The 16,474-nt window shown below is 37.2% G+C and overlaps 1 protein-coding gene across 1 annotated transcript; it reads right to left on the bottom strand.

Moving 5' to 3' along the window:
* Positions 1 to 14,729: 14,729 nt before the first annotated feature.
* Positions 14,730 to 16,474, bottom strand: LOC106149367 (translation initiation factor IF-2-like; the record flags this gene model as incomplete). The annotated part of the gene is given in 2 exon segments (XM_013518151.1): positions 14,730 to 15,379; positions 16,160 to 16,474. A coding segment is annotated over 1 exon segment (84 nt), but the record flags the coding sequence as incomplete, so codon positions are not given.

A 16,474-nucleotide genomic window follows, 5' to 3' on the forward strand; every position in this document is an offset into this window, starting at 1 on the left:
GCTCCCCTGGACTCAGGAAGGATCTCAAACATGAACTGAAGCCCATAAAGAGAGTGAAGGGAGAAACTCCAATGAAGAAGAAGGTAGCCGGAGGCACCTTCTCCCTGAGATGGGACTCACTATGGTAGACAAGCAGTTAAAAGCTGCAGACACATGGTGACTGTTGGTAACCCCAGAGGCCTCCACAGAGGAACACAGCAGTGGAAGGCAGGAGTGGATGTAAAGGACTGTTCTAGCTGGCGGTGAATGCTGAAGGCTGTCATACTGCATGAGCAAGAGAGGTTGGCTGGAAGCCGTCTTGGAGAGGGGTCAACTGAGCTCAGAACTCTGAGTAGCTGCCAGCTCCATGTAGCAGCTGCCAGCTAGGCTCAGGTCCATGGAAGATGTGCTGATGGCTGCAGGCTGAATGAGTCTGGTCTTGGCCAGAAGGTGCAGGCTCACTACAATTATCCACTACCCCCACAAAAAGCTACTGCTAGCTTGCTGAAATAAATCAACACAAATCAGGACTCTGTCTTCACATGTTGTCTACCAGTGACAGAAGAGAATTACCAGGAAGTGGACTTTTTCTTTCTTTTTTCTCTCTCTCTCTTGATTTCTGTTGTTTTGTTTTTGTTTTTTGTGCTCTGTTTTTGTTTTTTTCTCCTCCATTGTTCAATCATGTTTTTATATGAGTGTGAATGTGGTTTCTAACCTCTTTGTGGTTGTGATTCTTCTCTGTTCTTATTTTTATTTCTTCCTTTTCTCTTCCCCTCCAGTCTTCTCCAATAGTTTCCCAAAGTTAGCATGATCCCCCTGCATCCTCCAGCCTTACATATAATCTCTTTCCCTTCTTCCACTTCTCTATTTTCTCTCTAACTCATTTTAAATTTTAACCCCTGAGGGAAAAAAATGAATATATTAAGGACTTATACACTATGTATAATTTTCTGGTTTGTTTTAGGTTTTATTATATAATCACTACTCTAGTTCATACAGTTAAAGGTAGCAAATTAATGGTTAGCTCAGTCTGTCATTTTCTAGGCTGTGTTTAATGCTATTGTCATTGCTGATGGTACCACTACAGCCAAAAGTGACATAATTGTTCTAAACAGCTCTTCTTCTTGGTATTTCAAGACTGAAATTGATTAAAGGTCACAGAAAATACTGTGGCACAGTGCCAAAAAAAAAAAAAAAAACAGGGGTTGGGCCAAACAGGCAGCAACTTCTCATTCCTAACAAAATGAAGAGGTATGACCTTGCAACAGACTCAAAACCCAAAAACCAGCTACACCTGGAAGATACCTCAGAGAAGTAGTCATTTACAAAGCATTCCAAATACTAGCAATAAAGCAACCCAGCATAGGCAATTTACAAGCATCATCTCAGGAATTAAACTTTAAAAAAAGAAAAGAAAATGAGAGGATATTTAAACAAGATGCAACCCCAGACCATCAGTTCATCAAAGGCAAACCCAGGGGCCAATGAAGTGAGACAATCCAAAAGCAGCCCACCTGGCCTCTCTGAAGTACTAACAACAAAGTAATTGAATGAGGCTCTAGAAAAAATCAAATCAAAATAATTTCTCAGATAACTGCAGAAATGGTGTCCACAATGAAAAGCATGCTTAATGACTTTAGAGCAGATACAGACAAAAAATAACAGAGCTTAAGAAAATTATGGAAGACATGAATGCTCAGAATAGGAAAGAAATGGAATCCATAAATCAGATTTAAGCAGATATGCAGGAGGATAAAAATTCCATTGAAAGTATCTGCAGCAGATTAAACTAATGTAAGGACAGGATTTCAGATATAGAAGACAGGCTTGTGAATAGTAATCATGAAAAGAAAGATTTCTTAAAAATAGCAAGGGACCATGAGAAATCAGTACAGCAGCCACCAGATGAGACAAAGAAGAATAACTTAAGATTGATTGGAGTCAATGAAAAAGCAGGAGATAGCACAAATTATATAAAACTGTTCACAGATGTCATGGCCAAAAAATTCTCTGGTAGAGAAAAAGAATTTGACATACATTAAGTGAGGCATATAGAACTACAATTAACCACAATCAAAAAAATCTACAGCCAGGCATATCATAGTCAAGATTCCAGAAACTCACCACAAGAATAGAATCTTAAAAGCTGTTAAGGATTTGGGTTGTTTCCAAGATTTAGCTATGACAAATTGTGACGCTGTAAACATTAGTGCACATATATCACTGTGGTATGATGTTTTGATCAATTTTATAAGCCTATATCTGGTAATTTGGGCAACTACTTTAAAGATAACAATATGCAATATAATGACCATTGTTAATTTCCTATCATCTTGTTTTCAATTTGGTATCGTTTATTTCTTTTAATTATTTTAAACATAAAAATAAATAAATAAATAAAAAGAAATGCATCAGGAGTTTTTATAAAAAGCTGTTAGGGAAAAGAAATAGATTACCTATAAAGAAAAGACTATCAGAATCACAGCTGACTTCTCAGAACAAACCCTCAAGTTAAGGAGAGCTTGGAGTGAAGTATTTCAAATTCTAAAGGAAAATAACTTTCAGCCAAATCGATGTACCCCATAAAACTATCTTTCAAAACTGGTGGAGAAATAAGACACTTTCATGACAAAGAATATCTGAGGAAATTTTAACCACCAACCCAGCTCTACAAAATATTTTGAAGGACATTCTAGAAAGAGATAACAAGGGCCACAACTCCATGAACCCCAAGAAAAGGAATCCACCATGCAAGGTAAACAATTAAACAGAGGAAGGAGAAAAAAAGGGGAAACCAGCAACAGGAAAATAACAAGGATAAGTTAATACATATCAGTTATAACCATTAATGTTAATGGTCTCAATTTATCAATCAAAAGACACAAACTGTCAGGATCAAGAAGCAAGATCCAACAATATGCTGCACACAAGAAACACATTAATTCAAAAAGAAATTCATAGACTGAAAGTCACAGGATGGAAAACAATATTCCATGCAACAGGAACCCAGAAAAAAGCAGGGATAGGGGCCGGGTATATAGCTCAGTGGCACGAGTATCTGCCTGGCAAACACAAGGTCGTGAGTTCAATTCCTGGTACCACAGGAAAAAAAAAAAAAAGCAGGGGTAGCTATTCTGTTTGCAAAGTGGATTTCAAGATGAGACTGATTAAGAGAGATGAAGAAGAAGGTCACTACATCCTTATAAAGGGAACAATCCAAGAGAAAGAGATAACAATTATAAATATATATGCAGCAAATACTAGTGCACCCAACTATATAAAACAAATATTAACATGCATGAAAAGTCAAATAAGCAAGAATACAATTGTATTACGGGATCAATATCTCACTGTCACAAAAAGACAAATCAATTAGACAAAAAAATCAACAATGAAATATTAGAACTGAACCAAAATTTTCTCCATTTTTCAGTTAGTCTTTTTATCTTTTAGTGATGTCATTGATAGACAAAAGTTTTTAAATTTGTGCAGTATAATTTATTAATTTTTTTCTTTCTGGGTCATGTGATGGTGTTATCTATAAGAACTTTTTGCTTAACCCCAAATCATGATCAGTTTTTCCTTTTTCTATCTGAAAAATTTGCATTTTATAGTTTGATCTTTTTTCAGTTAATTTTCATATAAATTATGACATTTAGATTGAGGTTCCTCCCCCTTCAGTAATAAGAAATAAACCCAAGGCTTCATGCATTAGGCAAAACTTCTATCACTGAGCTACCATCTCTACCCTTTTTATTTTTTGAGACAGGATCTCACCAAGTTGCCAAGCTAGTCTCAAATTTCTTATGTTACTGCCTTAGTCCCTCAAGTAGTTGGGATTGCAGTCATGTGCTACAATGCCTAGTTTTTCTTTCCTTTTTATTATTTATTTTTTAACATATGGAGGTGTAATTGTCCCAACACCATTTCTTGAAATACTTTTTCTTCACTGAATTGCCTCTGCAGCTTTGTCAAAAATCAGTTGGCTATATTTCTGTGACTCTATACCTGGACTTTCAATGCTATTTTATGATCTATATGCCTATCCCTTAGCCAGTACCACACTGCCTTGATTCTCACGATTACTCTACGTTTGTCCTTCTTTTAAAAAAATTCTTATGATGACTCTAATTATTCTGTCCTTCCATATAAATTTCAGAATAAGCTTGTCTATAACTAGAGGATTGGCATTACACTAAACCTTCAAATTAATTGACTTCTTTACAATGTCTTGCAATCTATGAACACACATTTCTATAATTATTTAGGTCTTTTTTATTTCTCTAAATAGTATTTTTGTTGTTTTCAGCATAGGGATCATGTATATGTTTTGTTTTATTTTTATAATCAAGCATTTCATTTTTTGGTTGTTTTATAAATTGTATTTTTTTAATTTTGGTTTTCAAAAATACTTTGATAACATTTTTTTCATTTGTTTGTTTGTGTTCTGTCAGTACCAGGAATTGAACTCACGACCTTGTGCTTGCCAGGCAGGCACTTTTGCCACTGAGCTAAATCCCCAGCCCCTACTTTGATAGTATTTCATATTAGTCACTTTCCCATTGCTAGGACAAGATACCTGGACACCCATACTTAAAAGATAAAAGGTTTATTTTGGCACATGGCTTTCAGTATATATTTGGTTAGCTTCAAGACAGAACAGGATAGTGGAAGGGCCTGGGCATAGGAAAGCTACTCAGGAAGCAGGGGGATGTGTATAAGAATATACCCTTCCAGTATATGCTCCTAGTGACCTGTCTTCCAAGCAGGCCCCACCTTTTAATGGCAGATTCAGCTATAAATTACTCAGTTCTGAATACATGAAACTTTTGGGAGATATTGTAGACCTAAGATATAACATTCTGCTCCTGACCCATAAATGTCTCATGCCCATCTCATTATGTGAAATGCATTTGGTGACTCCCTAAGAATCTCCAAGTCATAATAGTTCAAATGCTGCTGAAAAAAGTCCAAATCCAAAGTCTACTATGAGACTCAAGATAAATTGTTATTTATGAGCCTCTGTAAAAATCCAAAAGAAAGTTAATTTGTATTTCTAGAATGACCATTGATGTGGAACATTTTTTCATATATTTATTTGCCATTTGTATTTCTTCATTTGAGAAGTGTGTATTCATCTCAGATGTCCATTTCTGGATTGGGTCTTTGAATTTTTAATTATTTATATGTTCTAGATAGAAGTCTTTGTCTGAAGGACAGTTGGCTAAATTTTTTCCCCAATTTGTGGGTTTTTTTTTTTTTTCATTTTGCTGGTGACTTCTTTTGATGTGCAAAAACTTTTCAATGATATGAAATCCCAGTTGTTGATTCTTTGAAATATTTCCCATGCAGCTTGGTGTTTGTTCATGAACTGTCTACCTACCACTATGTCTTCAAGATTTCTACCTACTTTCTCCTCCAGTAGATTTAGTGTTTCTGTTTTAATATTTAGATCTTTGATCCATTTTGACTTTAGGTTAGTGCATGGTGATAGACATGGATCTACTTTCAGTCTTTGGCATGTGGAAAGCCAGTTTCCCAGCATCACCTATTAAATAGGTTATCTTTCTTCCAGTGAACATGTTTGGCCCCTTTTTGTCTCCCTAGTGCCAGAACCTGAAAGAGTAAAGAAAACCCAACAGATACAACAGATATTGTGAAAGGGAAAGAAATTGCTCAAAGGGAGGGAACAACTGGGATGGGGGAAAGGAGAAAAGAAGAAAGAAGGAAGAGAAAAAATATATATGTATTTATGTACAAGGATATCTGGGATAATTATACTGCTGATATCTAATGGTTTATTGAAAGGAACAATGAATGCTTAATTTTTGTTTTCTTGAGTAATTTTACACACATATCTGGTAATCTGAACAACTAACTTGAAGACAACAATATGCAATATAATAACCATTGTTGGGGCTGGGGATTTAGCTCAGCGGCAAAAGCGCCTGCCTGGCAAGCGCAAGGTTGTGAGTTCGGTTCCCGGTACCAGAGGAAACCTCCCCCCCCAAAAAAAAAACCATTGTTGAATTCCTACCATCTTATTTAGTGAAGCTCTCTATTGTTTCTATTGTTTTTTACTACTTTTTATTCTCTTTAATGATTCTCTCTAATGATTAATCTTGCATTCTTACAGCTGGTAATCTGAGCAACTTCACTGAAGATAACAATATGTAATATAACAACCACTGTTAATTCCTACATTTTGTTTTGAAATCCTGTATTTTTTTTGGTTCTTGTGTTGTTTGGTTTTGTCAGTTGTTGTTATTTTGTTATTTTTTTATTTTCTTTAAAATAAAAAACAAGATGCAAGTTTTAAAAAATCCAAAAGAAAGTTAAATATTGCCAGTACACAATGACACAGAATAAACATCCCCGCTCTAAAAAGGATGAATAAAAGGAAGGAAAAGGAGCAAAGAAAGACAAAACACAGCAGGGCAAATATTAAATCCTGTGGTTCCACATCCCACACCCAGGGCAGGTTTTGATGAGATGTGAGCACCAAAGGGCAGCCCTGCCCCCATGGCCTTGCCAATTGCAGTCCACATGACCTCTTTCGGGCTGATATCACTCACTATTTGTGGTTTTCCTCAACAGACATTTCATGTTCCTGGCATCTCCAACATCCTAGGGTTTTAAGTGCACCATTGGCTTCACTTTCATATCTTTACACATTACCCTTTCAGGAGCACATTGCCTGGCCTCCCCAGTCTTCCTTCAAGTGCTGGGTGGAAACCTCCATGACCCAATGACTCCTGCATTCTTCATGGCTTAAAAACCAGCACCACATGGAGATGCAAAGGTTTGATGCTAGCCTGAAAAGTAGCTTGGCCTCCTTGAACCAAGGGTGCAGTGCCTGGACCACTGACCTCAAGGAAACACTATCCTAGTTGTCCCTGAATGAGCAGAGCACCTGGAGGCTCTCTTCTCAAAGCAAAGTCTTTCAAGAGAGTTTTCCTTTTATACCCTTGAGCCTGGGATGGGTAGGGTCAGTCATTTCCTGAAGTGCCCTCAATTCATCTTTATTATTGTCCAGATGCAGAGTACTTGGCTTCTTTTTAATGCTAATCTTTTCAGCAGCTTTGCTCTCCTTGGCCTCAACTTTAAATGTGATTCCTGTGTGTGGAAAACTTATTATTTTCCAGAGGCTAAAATTAATGTTATGTCCATGGTTTTTTTAAAATCTTCATCTCTACAAAGTAGTTTACTTTGTTCACTTATATGCTTTGATTGTGCCTCTGAGTTGGACATCAAGTCCTCCCATGTGCTAAAGAGATTCATTTTAACAGTTTCTTCTCAGGTAAGAAACCATAGCTCTTAAGATAGTGGTTGGCATAGAACTGCTGGTTAAACATTTTATTCATCATGAAGTGATCTTTATCAGTATTGAGGCTTAGACAGTTTTTCCCTATAAACTGTACTCCTTTAAGAGTTAGACTTTTGTTCCTAAAGTTTAAGATGTGTGACTGTGAAATTTATGCATATGAACAATAACCAATCCTTTTATAACAAGAGAAATGGCCAAGTCCACTGTATACATATTATTTGTTTGTCTCTATATCATTTTCTCCTTTAAAAATGTGCCGTCAGACTGGAAGCTTTAAGTTCACGGCACAATCAGTGCTGTGGATGAGCCTCCAAAAACAGATGACTTTGTAATAGTAGGAAAGCAGAGCATGTCCCTGTCATTTGTATTACTGCAGTCACATCAGCAGACTTGTATGAGATCAAAAACAAACCAGTCTGCCAAGCTAGAAATCACTACTGGCTATTTTCTTTTGTTAATTCAGGCCTTTAAGAACTTGTATTAGGATTAAGTTCATTATTTTTGTTCACTAAAAAGAATAAATCACTTTAAAAAGTAAAAGAATAAAAATTAAAAAAACAAATGTGATACCTTCTGGGCAAAATTTAAGTTTTTAAAATTTTTCTGCTCTGTCTATTCTCACTATAAATCTGGCTAAAAGCTGCCAGCAGTACCCACACCATGGCATGTATCAAAAACTGGCTTAAATAACCCTAAGTTATTGCAGGCTGATCAGGCCTGCAATCGCCCAAGTGAGTGGATGGCGAAGGCTTAAATAAATGAGACAGTAGAAATGATTTCAGGGCTCCAGGAGGGACTAACTCTCTTACAGCTTCAGTATTCTCTGAGTTAGCCAAAGACTTCTCTGGGTGGCCCGTATTTATTTGGTTTTCAAACAAAGGAGGAGGATACTCAAGAAAACACAGGAATCTCACAGGACCTTGGGAGAATTTTCCCAAGTAGTAAATTATGTCAATCAGGAGAACTACCTTATCTTTAGGTTGGTATTTATTGTAGGAGGGTTTTGTAGTCTCCTCATAGTTAATTGGGGTTAGAGCCAAACATCCTCAACTGCCATCTTACCTTGTCAGACAAGGTGCTTAAGCTTCAGACAACTCACAGGTAAACATGGAAAGCCAATTGGTTAATATTAAATCTTGCTAAGAGCCACTCTGTAGTGGTCCCCAACAGCATGAATGTTGGGCTATCTTGAAATTTCCTCTGCTAGGTTAATAGCACCCTCATAATTGAATCACCTTTCAAAAAGCCCCACGTTTTAATACATGAGACCTTCAGAGGTCACTCTAGATTTAAACCATAACATATATAATCATACAATTCATTTTTATGTATTATATTCTGTGAACTTGTTATAAGTTCTAGGAATTTTTTTATAGATTCTTTGAGATTTTTTTTACATAGACAATTATGTCGAATAAAGAAGAACACTTTGTTTCTTCCATTCTAACCTGTGTGTCTTTTCTTTTCCTTGCCTTATAGTATTGGCTATGATTTTCAGTATGCTGTGAATAGCAGTCATGAGAATGGACATCCTTGTTTCGAATCCTAGCTTTCAGTTTTTTTGCCATTAAGTATAATAGCTGATTTTTAAAGATATCTCTTATAAGGTTGAGGGTGTTTGCCAAATCTTCATCATGAATGGATGTTGAATGCCTTTTTTTAATTGAGTAAATGGTCAAGTAGTTTTTCTTTTTAGTCAATATGGTCAATTGCATTGCTTGATTTTTGAATATTAAACCATTTTGTATTCCCACCATGAACCCTTTATTGGTTGTGGTGTACTCATTTTATGTATTTCTAGTTTTTTTTTTTTTTTTTCTGGTACCAGGAAAGGAACTCACAACCTCGCGCTTCCCAGGCAGGCACTGTGCCGCTGAGCTAAATCCCCAGCCCATTTTATGTATTTCTAAATTTGATTAATACTTTGTTGAGCATGTTTGCATTTATTTTCAAGAAGAGTATCTGTCAGTTGGTCTCTTTTTGTATTTTTTTTAATCTAGCATTGGTTTCAATTTTATGCTGGCCTCATGAGTTGAAAAGTGTTCCCTCTACTTTCTGAAAGAATTATTTCTTTGTTAAATGTTTGATTTAAATCACTAATGAAACTATCTGGTCCTAAAATTTTCTTTTACCAGAAAGTTTCACTGATGAAAATTCACTAATGAAACTATCTGGTCCTAAAATTTTCTTTTGCCAGAAAGTTTTAAACTACAAACCCAATACTATTTGGAGAATATTTTAAGCCCATATCTTGTACTCTGATTCACTACTTTAAAGATAACCATACTCAATGTACTAATTATTGTTATTCTTCTATTACTTTGTTACGAAATTTTGTTTTACTTTTTTCCAAAAAATAAAAAAGCAAGGTTTTGTTTTTGTTTTTGCTTTGGAACAACCTGATTTCATTACAAAGATTAATTTCCACTTATTAATATTTAAAACTCAGTTCAATTTACTTGCTGTTTACAGTAGTCTTAAAAGAAAGAGAAGATGTGATTCTGCATTGAAATGACAATACTACAGTACTGATGAAAAGCCATTTTCAAATGAATATATGCAAAAATGCAACTAAGGGAAGAAGACAAAACATTGGTAAGAGTATATGTAAACTTTAGCAAGTGATAAAAGTAGATTTATATTTGGCTCTGCTATATTGTAAACTTGGACAATTGACTTCTCTAACCTTTTTTATCTCTGTGAAAAGTTAGTAATATATGTCACCAAATTGTATAGGATTAAGCATTTTAGCCGGGCATGGTGGCACACATCTATAATCCCAGCACTTGAGGCTAAAGCAAGGGGATTGTTGCAAGTTCAAGACCAGCCTGGGCTACAAATTGAGCTCAAAGCCAACCTGAACTGCACAGTGAGACCCTGTCTCAAAAAAAAGATTAAGCATCTTAAGAGTTTCATGCCACCTATATAACTAATGAGTAAGAGCTATCATTAGTATGACTTTACAAGAAAAATTAGAACAATGTGTACATGAAAGTAGAGAATAGTACTATGGATTGAAAATGAGTACTTTTTACCTGCATAGAGAATAGCACACTTCAAAATTTCTAAGAAAATTTAAGAGCATATGCTTTCAATTTTATTATTCTGCAAAACATTAACGTTTGGTTGTCATACCTGGCTCATAATAAACTTTAGATAAATGTTAACTATTATCATTACTATAGGGAATTAGTTGAAAAGTGAAGGGTGGCTTTATATGCCACCCTAAAACAACCACTTTGGTGTACTGATTATTTTGAACTGAAGGCAATTAAGAAGCAGATACAAGAAAAATCTCCCAACTCTTCCCTTATTTGCCTAAAATCAGGACATAAATTTTTAAAGGTCACCTCCCCTCTGGACATGGAAGGATAGAAGCTAATTAGTGGAGACAAGTCTAGACCTCTATCAGCATAAAGACCCTACCAGAGGAATTGTTATGGTTTGTGTCTAGATGTCCCCCAAAGCCTCATGTACTCAGAGGTTTTGGGAGGTGGCTGGATCTAGAGTGTGTGATGCTAGGATTGATTCTTGGTGCACTACTAGGATGAAGAGTGCCCCACTCTGGATGTGAGTGCTACCTGCCCTAAGGGGAGGTAGCCTGGCTAGAATATAAGGAACACAAAGGGGGCTGCTGTGGTTGCTTGTCATTTGCTACTTTGCTGCCTTTCTGCCTTCTGCCCACCATGAACTATTTCTACTGTGTGACACCTTTCTGCTGTGCTGCCCTACCTCGGAACCAGTCAACTGTGAACTGAAACTTCTACGAACTGTGAGCTACAATAAATCTTTCCTCCTTTAACTCCGAGTGTCGGGTACTTTGTCTCAGCAAAGAGAAAAGTAACTAAGACAGGAATTTATATAGCAAAATTGACTATTAGGCTCTATCCTCCACTGTTTTCCCCTAAATTTAATTTCCCAAATTGGCTATACTAAGAACTCTATCTTTTCCTATCTTGTCACCTCTCTAAATATTTTGTGCCTGTTGCTCTTGATTGTCAATGTGACTGGACTAAGACACTCCTGGAGGGATGACTGAATTGTGAAGGCACTAAACCTCAATGATGGGTTAACCCATTGAGTTCATAGCTGTATGGGCTATTAGGAGGTACAGCCCAGTTGGAGGAAGTGGGGAGTGCATGACCTTGGGAGCTGTCTTAGTTACTTTTTTCTCACTGCTGGGACAAAATACTTGATGCCCAAAATTAAGGAAGGAAAAGTTTATTTCGCTTACAGTTTGTGAAGGTTTCAGTCGGTACTTGGCAGATTAGAAGGCAGAGTGGCACATGGCAGAGAGCTACAGCTCAGGGTGACAGAACACAGCAAAAGCAGCAAGCACACACCAGGGAGGAATGGGGGAGGAATCGCCTCAAGCACCCTTTTCCTCTCCCTTACATATGCAAACTATCCATCCCAGGGTGGGTATAGCTCTCACACCCATCAAACTCTAAAAGCCTGCCCCATGGCCGCTTGAGGCTTTGGGGGGACACACAGAAATAAACCATAACAGGAGCTTTGGCTAGCCCCTGGCCCCTGACCCTTTCTCTGTCTCCTTCTCTATGTTCTGCTTCCTGGGTGCCATGAGTTGAGCACCGTTCCTATGCTATGTCCTTCCACCATGATGTTTCTGCTTTGGAGCTGGCTGGCCATGGACTGAAACCTCATAAATAGCTAAAAATAAACTTCTTCTCCTATTAGAAGTTGTGGTTGTCAGGTATTTTGTCCCAGCAATCAAAGGCAGACCAATAGATTTACTGTTCTTTACTAAGACGCTATATAAGTTTTAAGCATACCCTTGAGTTATTTGAGTGTTTGCATGTGTACATGCAATAAACAAATAAACTAGTGTATGTTTTGTTAATCCAATTTGCAGGCTCCACCCAACTACTCATCTACTCTGAGTACAGGGAAAAAGAATATTTTTCCCTCCCCTGCAGAATTCAGGAGTCAGACTGAGGAATGTTTTGAAAGCTCTAAGAACTGAGAATCATGAGAGTCATCATAGTATTTTATTTTGTTTTGAGTCAAATGTACAGCAACTTAGCAACTCAATGAGACCCTTTCTCAAAAAATAAAAAATAAAGGGCTGGGAATGTAGCTCAGTGTGAAGATCCTGGGTTCAAATCCCAGTACACACAAAAAATTTTTTCACTTGGGAAGTTGAGGCAAGAGGATCATTGTGAGTTCAAGGCCAGCCTGGGCTACAAAGTAAGTTCAAGGCCGGCCTGAAGTGCATAGTGAAACCCTGTCTGAAAAAGACAAAAAGAAAAACCCAAAAAAATTTTTAATTCAGATTTTAATTTTCATGTTACACTGAGTTTATCTCAATATTTAGAAGGATGATAGTAAAACACACCAACAACAGACACTACAACTCAAATCATCGTTTGATATTATTTGACTCTTTTGGAACCAAAGTGGGAAAATTACCCAAAGAGAAAAGTCAAAGCAGTCAATGTATAGCAAGTTATAGATGAAAGGGAAAGTAAAGCAGATTATTAGGTGATAAGAAGGTGAAATTATAGACTGAGTGACAAAATGGACTGAGGAAAGTATGTATAAGAAAAGTTACTTTAAAATTTACAGGATGACAGGCATTTCAGAAGTTCAGAGATACAATTCATATATTTTGAAAAGTGCAAGGAGTCAAATCCAAGTGAATACTGAGATTGGATTTATCTGAATAATTGTATAAGCATCAAACAAAACTAATAAAACATAAAAGGAAACACATACACAGGGAAATGTACCCATAATTTCATGTAAAAATTGCCTGAGCCTGGTACCCTCTGAATACTTGTTAATAAAAGCTTGAAAATATTCTTCCTCTCTTTATCTTTCAAGCATGTCAGCTTTATTCTAGAATCTAATCCTACATTAGTTTTAGGTCAGAGTTAACATGTGGGTGGGGTGCCTACTTCCCAAGGTTATCTACAACTCACTCCTTTCAGAGATCCTAGCAAGGGAGGAAGAGAAAATGTCCTCTCACAAAAGAAGGGTGAAAATCATTCCTTCTGAAAAGGTCAGTCATATCTCAAAGGAGCCGATTCTTCTAAAATTGAAAAGCGTAACTCTCACCCTCAAATCTGCTCCTGTTCGAGCCTAGCCCATCTCTACAAAGGGCATTTCTATCCATTCACTGGTTCTCATTAGAAACCTGGCATTCATTTGTGACCTCTTTCTCTCATTCACCTGCATGCCAAGGCAAAAGTTCTAACCATTCTTCCACAAAAGTGTCTCAAGTCTGGCCATTTTGTTCCAGCTCCACTGCCACCACTGGTCTGTTGAAGTCAAGCACACCTGGAAGCCTTAGATCCTAGACCAAGCCATCCTGTTTTAATCAACTCCTCACCGTTCTCACTCCCTCTTGCTCCCCCTCCATTTTCTACACTGTGTGTGTGTGTGTGTGTGTGTGTGTGCGTGTGTGTGTGTGTGTGTGTATGGTTTGGTTTTTGTTCTTAATATAGCGACTTACTAAATTGCTATGTTGTCTAACCTGGGTTCAAACTTGAAATCCCATTTCAGGCTCCCAGAGTGTTGGGGTATTTTTAAAAATCACCGATTTTATCACTTCATCCCTTACTGAAAAACTTTCAAAGGATTTCCACTGCCATTGGGATGAAATCTCAAATCTATAACAGAGCCAACAAGATTCCATATGATCTGCTTCTAGCTCCCTCTTCATCCTCACTGGTAACATTTTCCCCTTATCCTAATTTTTAGCCATACTATTTTTGTTTCCTGAACTTGCCAAGCTTCCCCCATCCCCATACACTGACTTAGTTAATTTTTTCTTCTTCCTTCAGGTCTCAGTTTAACTATCACTTCTTTTAGGAATACATCCCTAAATCCATAATCTAAAGCAGATTGTCTTCTAGCACTCTTTAACTATACTTTACAGATCTATAATTATATACTCACTAGTGATCTGTTAAATACTGTATCTCTTTTCCTACTACCTACTGTAAGTTCCACAACAGCATATTGTGCTTGACTTAGCCCAGCGTCTTTCATTTGTTCAAGTTTTTACTTAACAAATTTATATCAAATGCCTGTCCTATGTCAGCAATATTGTAGATGCTAGGTACATAGGTGTGTACAGTCAAATGAAGTCCCTGCTTTTATGAAGGAAACAATTAATAAAAAAGCAAGCAGACAAGATGATTACAAATTGTGCTGCCAAGAGGTAGACTGTGAGATACTCAAATGCAAGGATCTCTGTGTTGTTCATTAAGGAGTCCCCAGTATGTCATTTAGAATAAGGCTAGCTAAATAGTTTACTGTGCTCATGTAAATCCAAAACAGGCATTCCTAATGGGTGGGTGGCTCTGCTTGAAGTAAGTCTGAGACTTGGACTCCTAAGTTGCGTTTCTGTTATCTTTAGTATATGGCCACAGAACATACAAGGGAAATGATCATGGGACATAGCTTGCGGAAGTTTTTATTGTTGTTTGTTGGTTTTAAGGGACTAAACCTAAAGGCTACATCCAACTGCAGGGGAGGCTGGAAAATATTAATATAACTTTTGCTGAAGAAGGAGAAGAACCATAAATGGACTTGGTGAGCAGATAGTATTTTCAACAATACCTGACACATTATGAAAAAGAAAAAGGAAAATTAAAAATGGAGTTTGTTCTCAAAAAGCATAGAAATCATTATTGTACATAGAAATCAGTCATATTTGATATAGGAATATAATGAATCTTTAATTTCCAAAAATCTAGAGATAGTCTTCAAAACATAATCAGTGAATTTATAGATTTGTTCCTCAGGATGATCAAGTTTTACACAGGCCTGTAATCCTAGCACTCAGGAGGCTGACAAAGGAGGACTGGTGCAAGCCTATGCTACACAGTGAGTTCGAGGCCAGCTTAGACCATACAGAGAGACAGTGTCTCAAAAAAAAACAAACCTAACAAAAAAACTACTTGTCCATATTAATTCTGGGTCACCTTCAAATTTTCCATTTTTATTTCCTATGGCTTTCTGCTTGTTCCAAATCTTGACATATCATAGCTTTTATATCCGTAGGTTTGGATGGCTGCATTAGGCCAAGTCCACAGCTACCACAATCTAATGGAAAAAGAATAGTGAAAGTTAGTGTAACAATTAAAGATCCTGTGTCGATGGATCCATACAGTAGATTGGAATTTGGAGCGCTGGTCCTAGACCACCATGTAAATTGTTTGCATGTATTTTATAGTACTCTTTATCATTATTTTGCTCAGAAAGAAAAAAAAAAAAACGCAGAAATTTAAATTCTTCTTGATACCAAAGCAGACACATAATCACAGGTATTAATCTGTTTGTACTTAGATTTTTTCACCTCAAACTGATTTCCTTTTCTTGAGAAACACAGAGTTCTTTAAGGGATATCAGTCAAACGCACACCCTTTTTTGTCTTGCAAAGCTTCTTTTTAAAAATTATTTTTATTAGTACATGTTTGCAGTACATTCATCACGGAGAGTTGTACACGTACATAACACATAAATAACACATCTTAATTTTTAGGTTCTCTTTCCTCTCTCCTTCCTCCCTCCATCTCTTGGTCCCCTACGAATTTGCAAAGAGATCTGTTTCCTATTACCTATTTTTTTATTTTGCTCTTCTACTTATACTGCGAGATTCTCATATAAAAGAACCATGCGATATTTAAATTTGTGTGTCTGATTTATTTCACTTCACATTAGCGCCTCAAGGGGCATCCATTTTCCTATAAATGACTCAAATTTAGAGGCGTGCACTTTAACTTCAGAGTCAATTCAAAAACAATCTGAAACCTAGAGTTCATGTACTTATACTACACAGAGACGGAACATTTCTGAATCCCTGTCAACTGAGTTTTAGCTTACTTTTCCCAACAGAGAATCCTCGGCGGGGTAGCAGGAGGGCACGGTCCTGGACAGCAATTTCGAGCGCCTGGGAAGGGCATTTTGAGTCCAGCGTGGCAGGTGCAAACCCGGCGTGGTTGAGAATGAGCGATGCTGCTGTTTCTGTGACCCTGCGAACTAAAGACTGTGCTCCCGCCGACGAGATCTGCAAAAAGTCAGAGAAGCAGGCGCCGAGTACCCGGGAAGTCCTACCTAACCGGCTGGGGTAGAGGCAGGACCAGGGGCTGGTTCGGCAGCTGAGCTGTCGACAGGCGCACCAAGGGCAAGTTCCCGAGC

This window comes from Chinchilla lanigera, unplaced genomic scaffold, assembly GCF_000276665.1.
Source record: "Chinchilla lanigera isolate Chin_1 unplaced genomic scaffold, ChiLan1.0 scaffold00043, whole genome shotgun sequence".
NCBI classification, from domain to species: domain Eukaryota; kingdom Metazoa; phylum Chordata; class Mammalia; order Rodentia; family Chinchillidae; genus Chinchilla; species Chinchilla lanigera.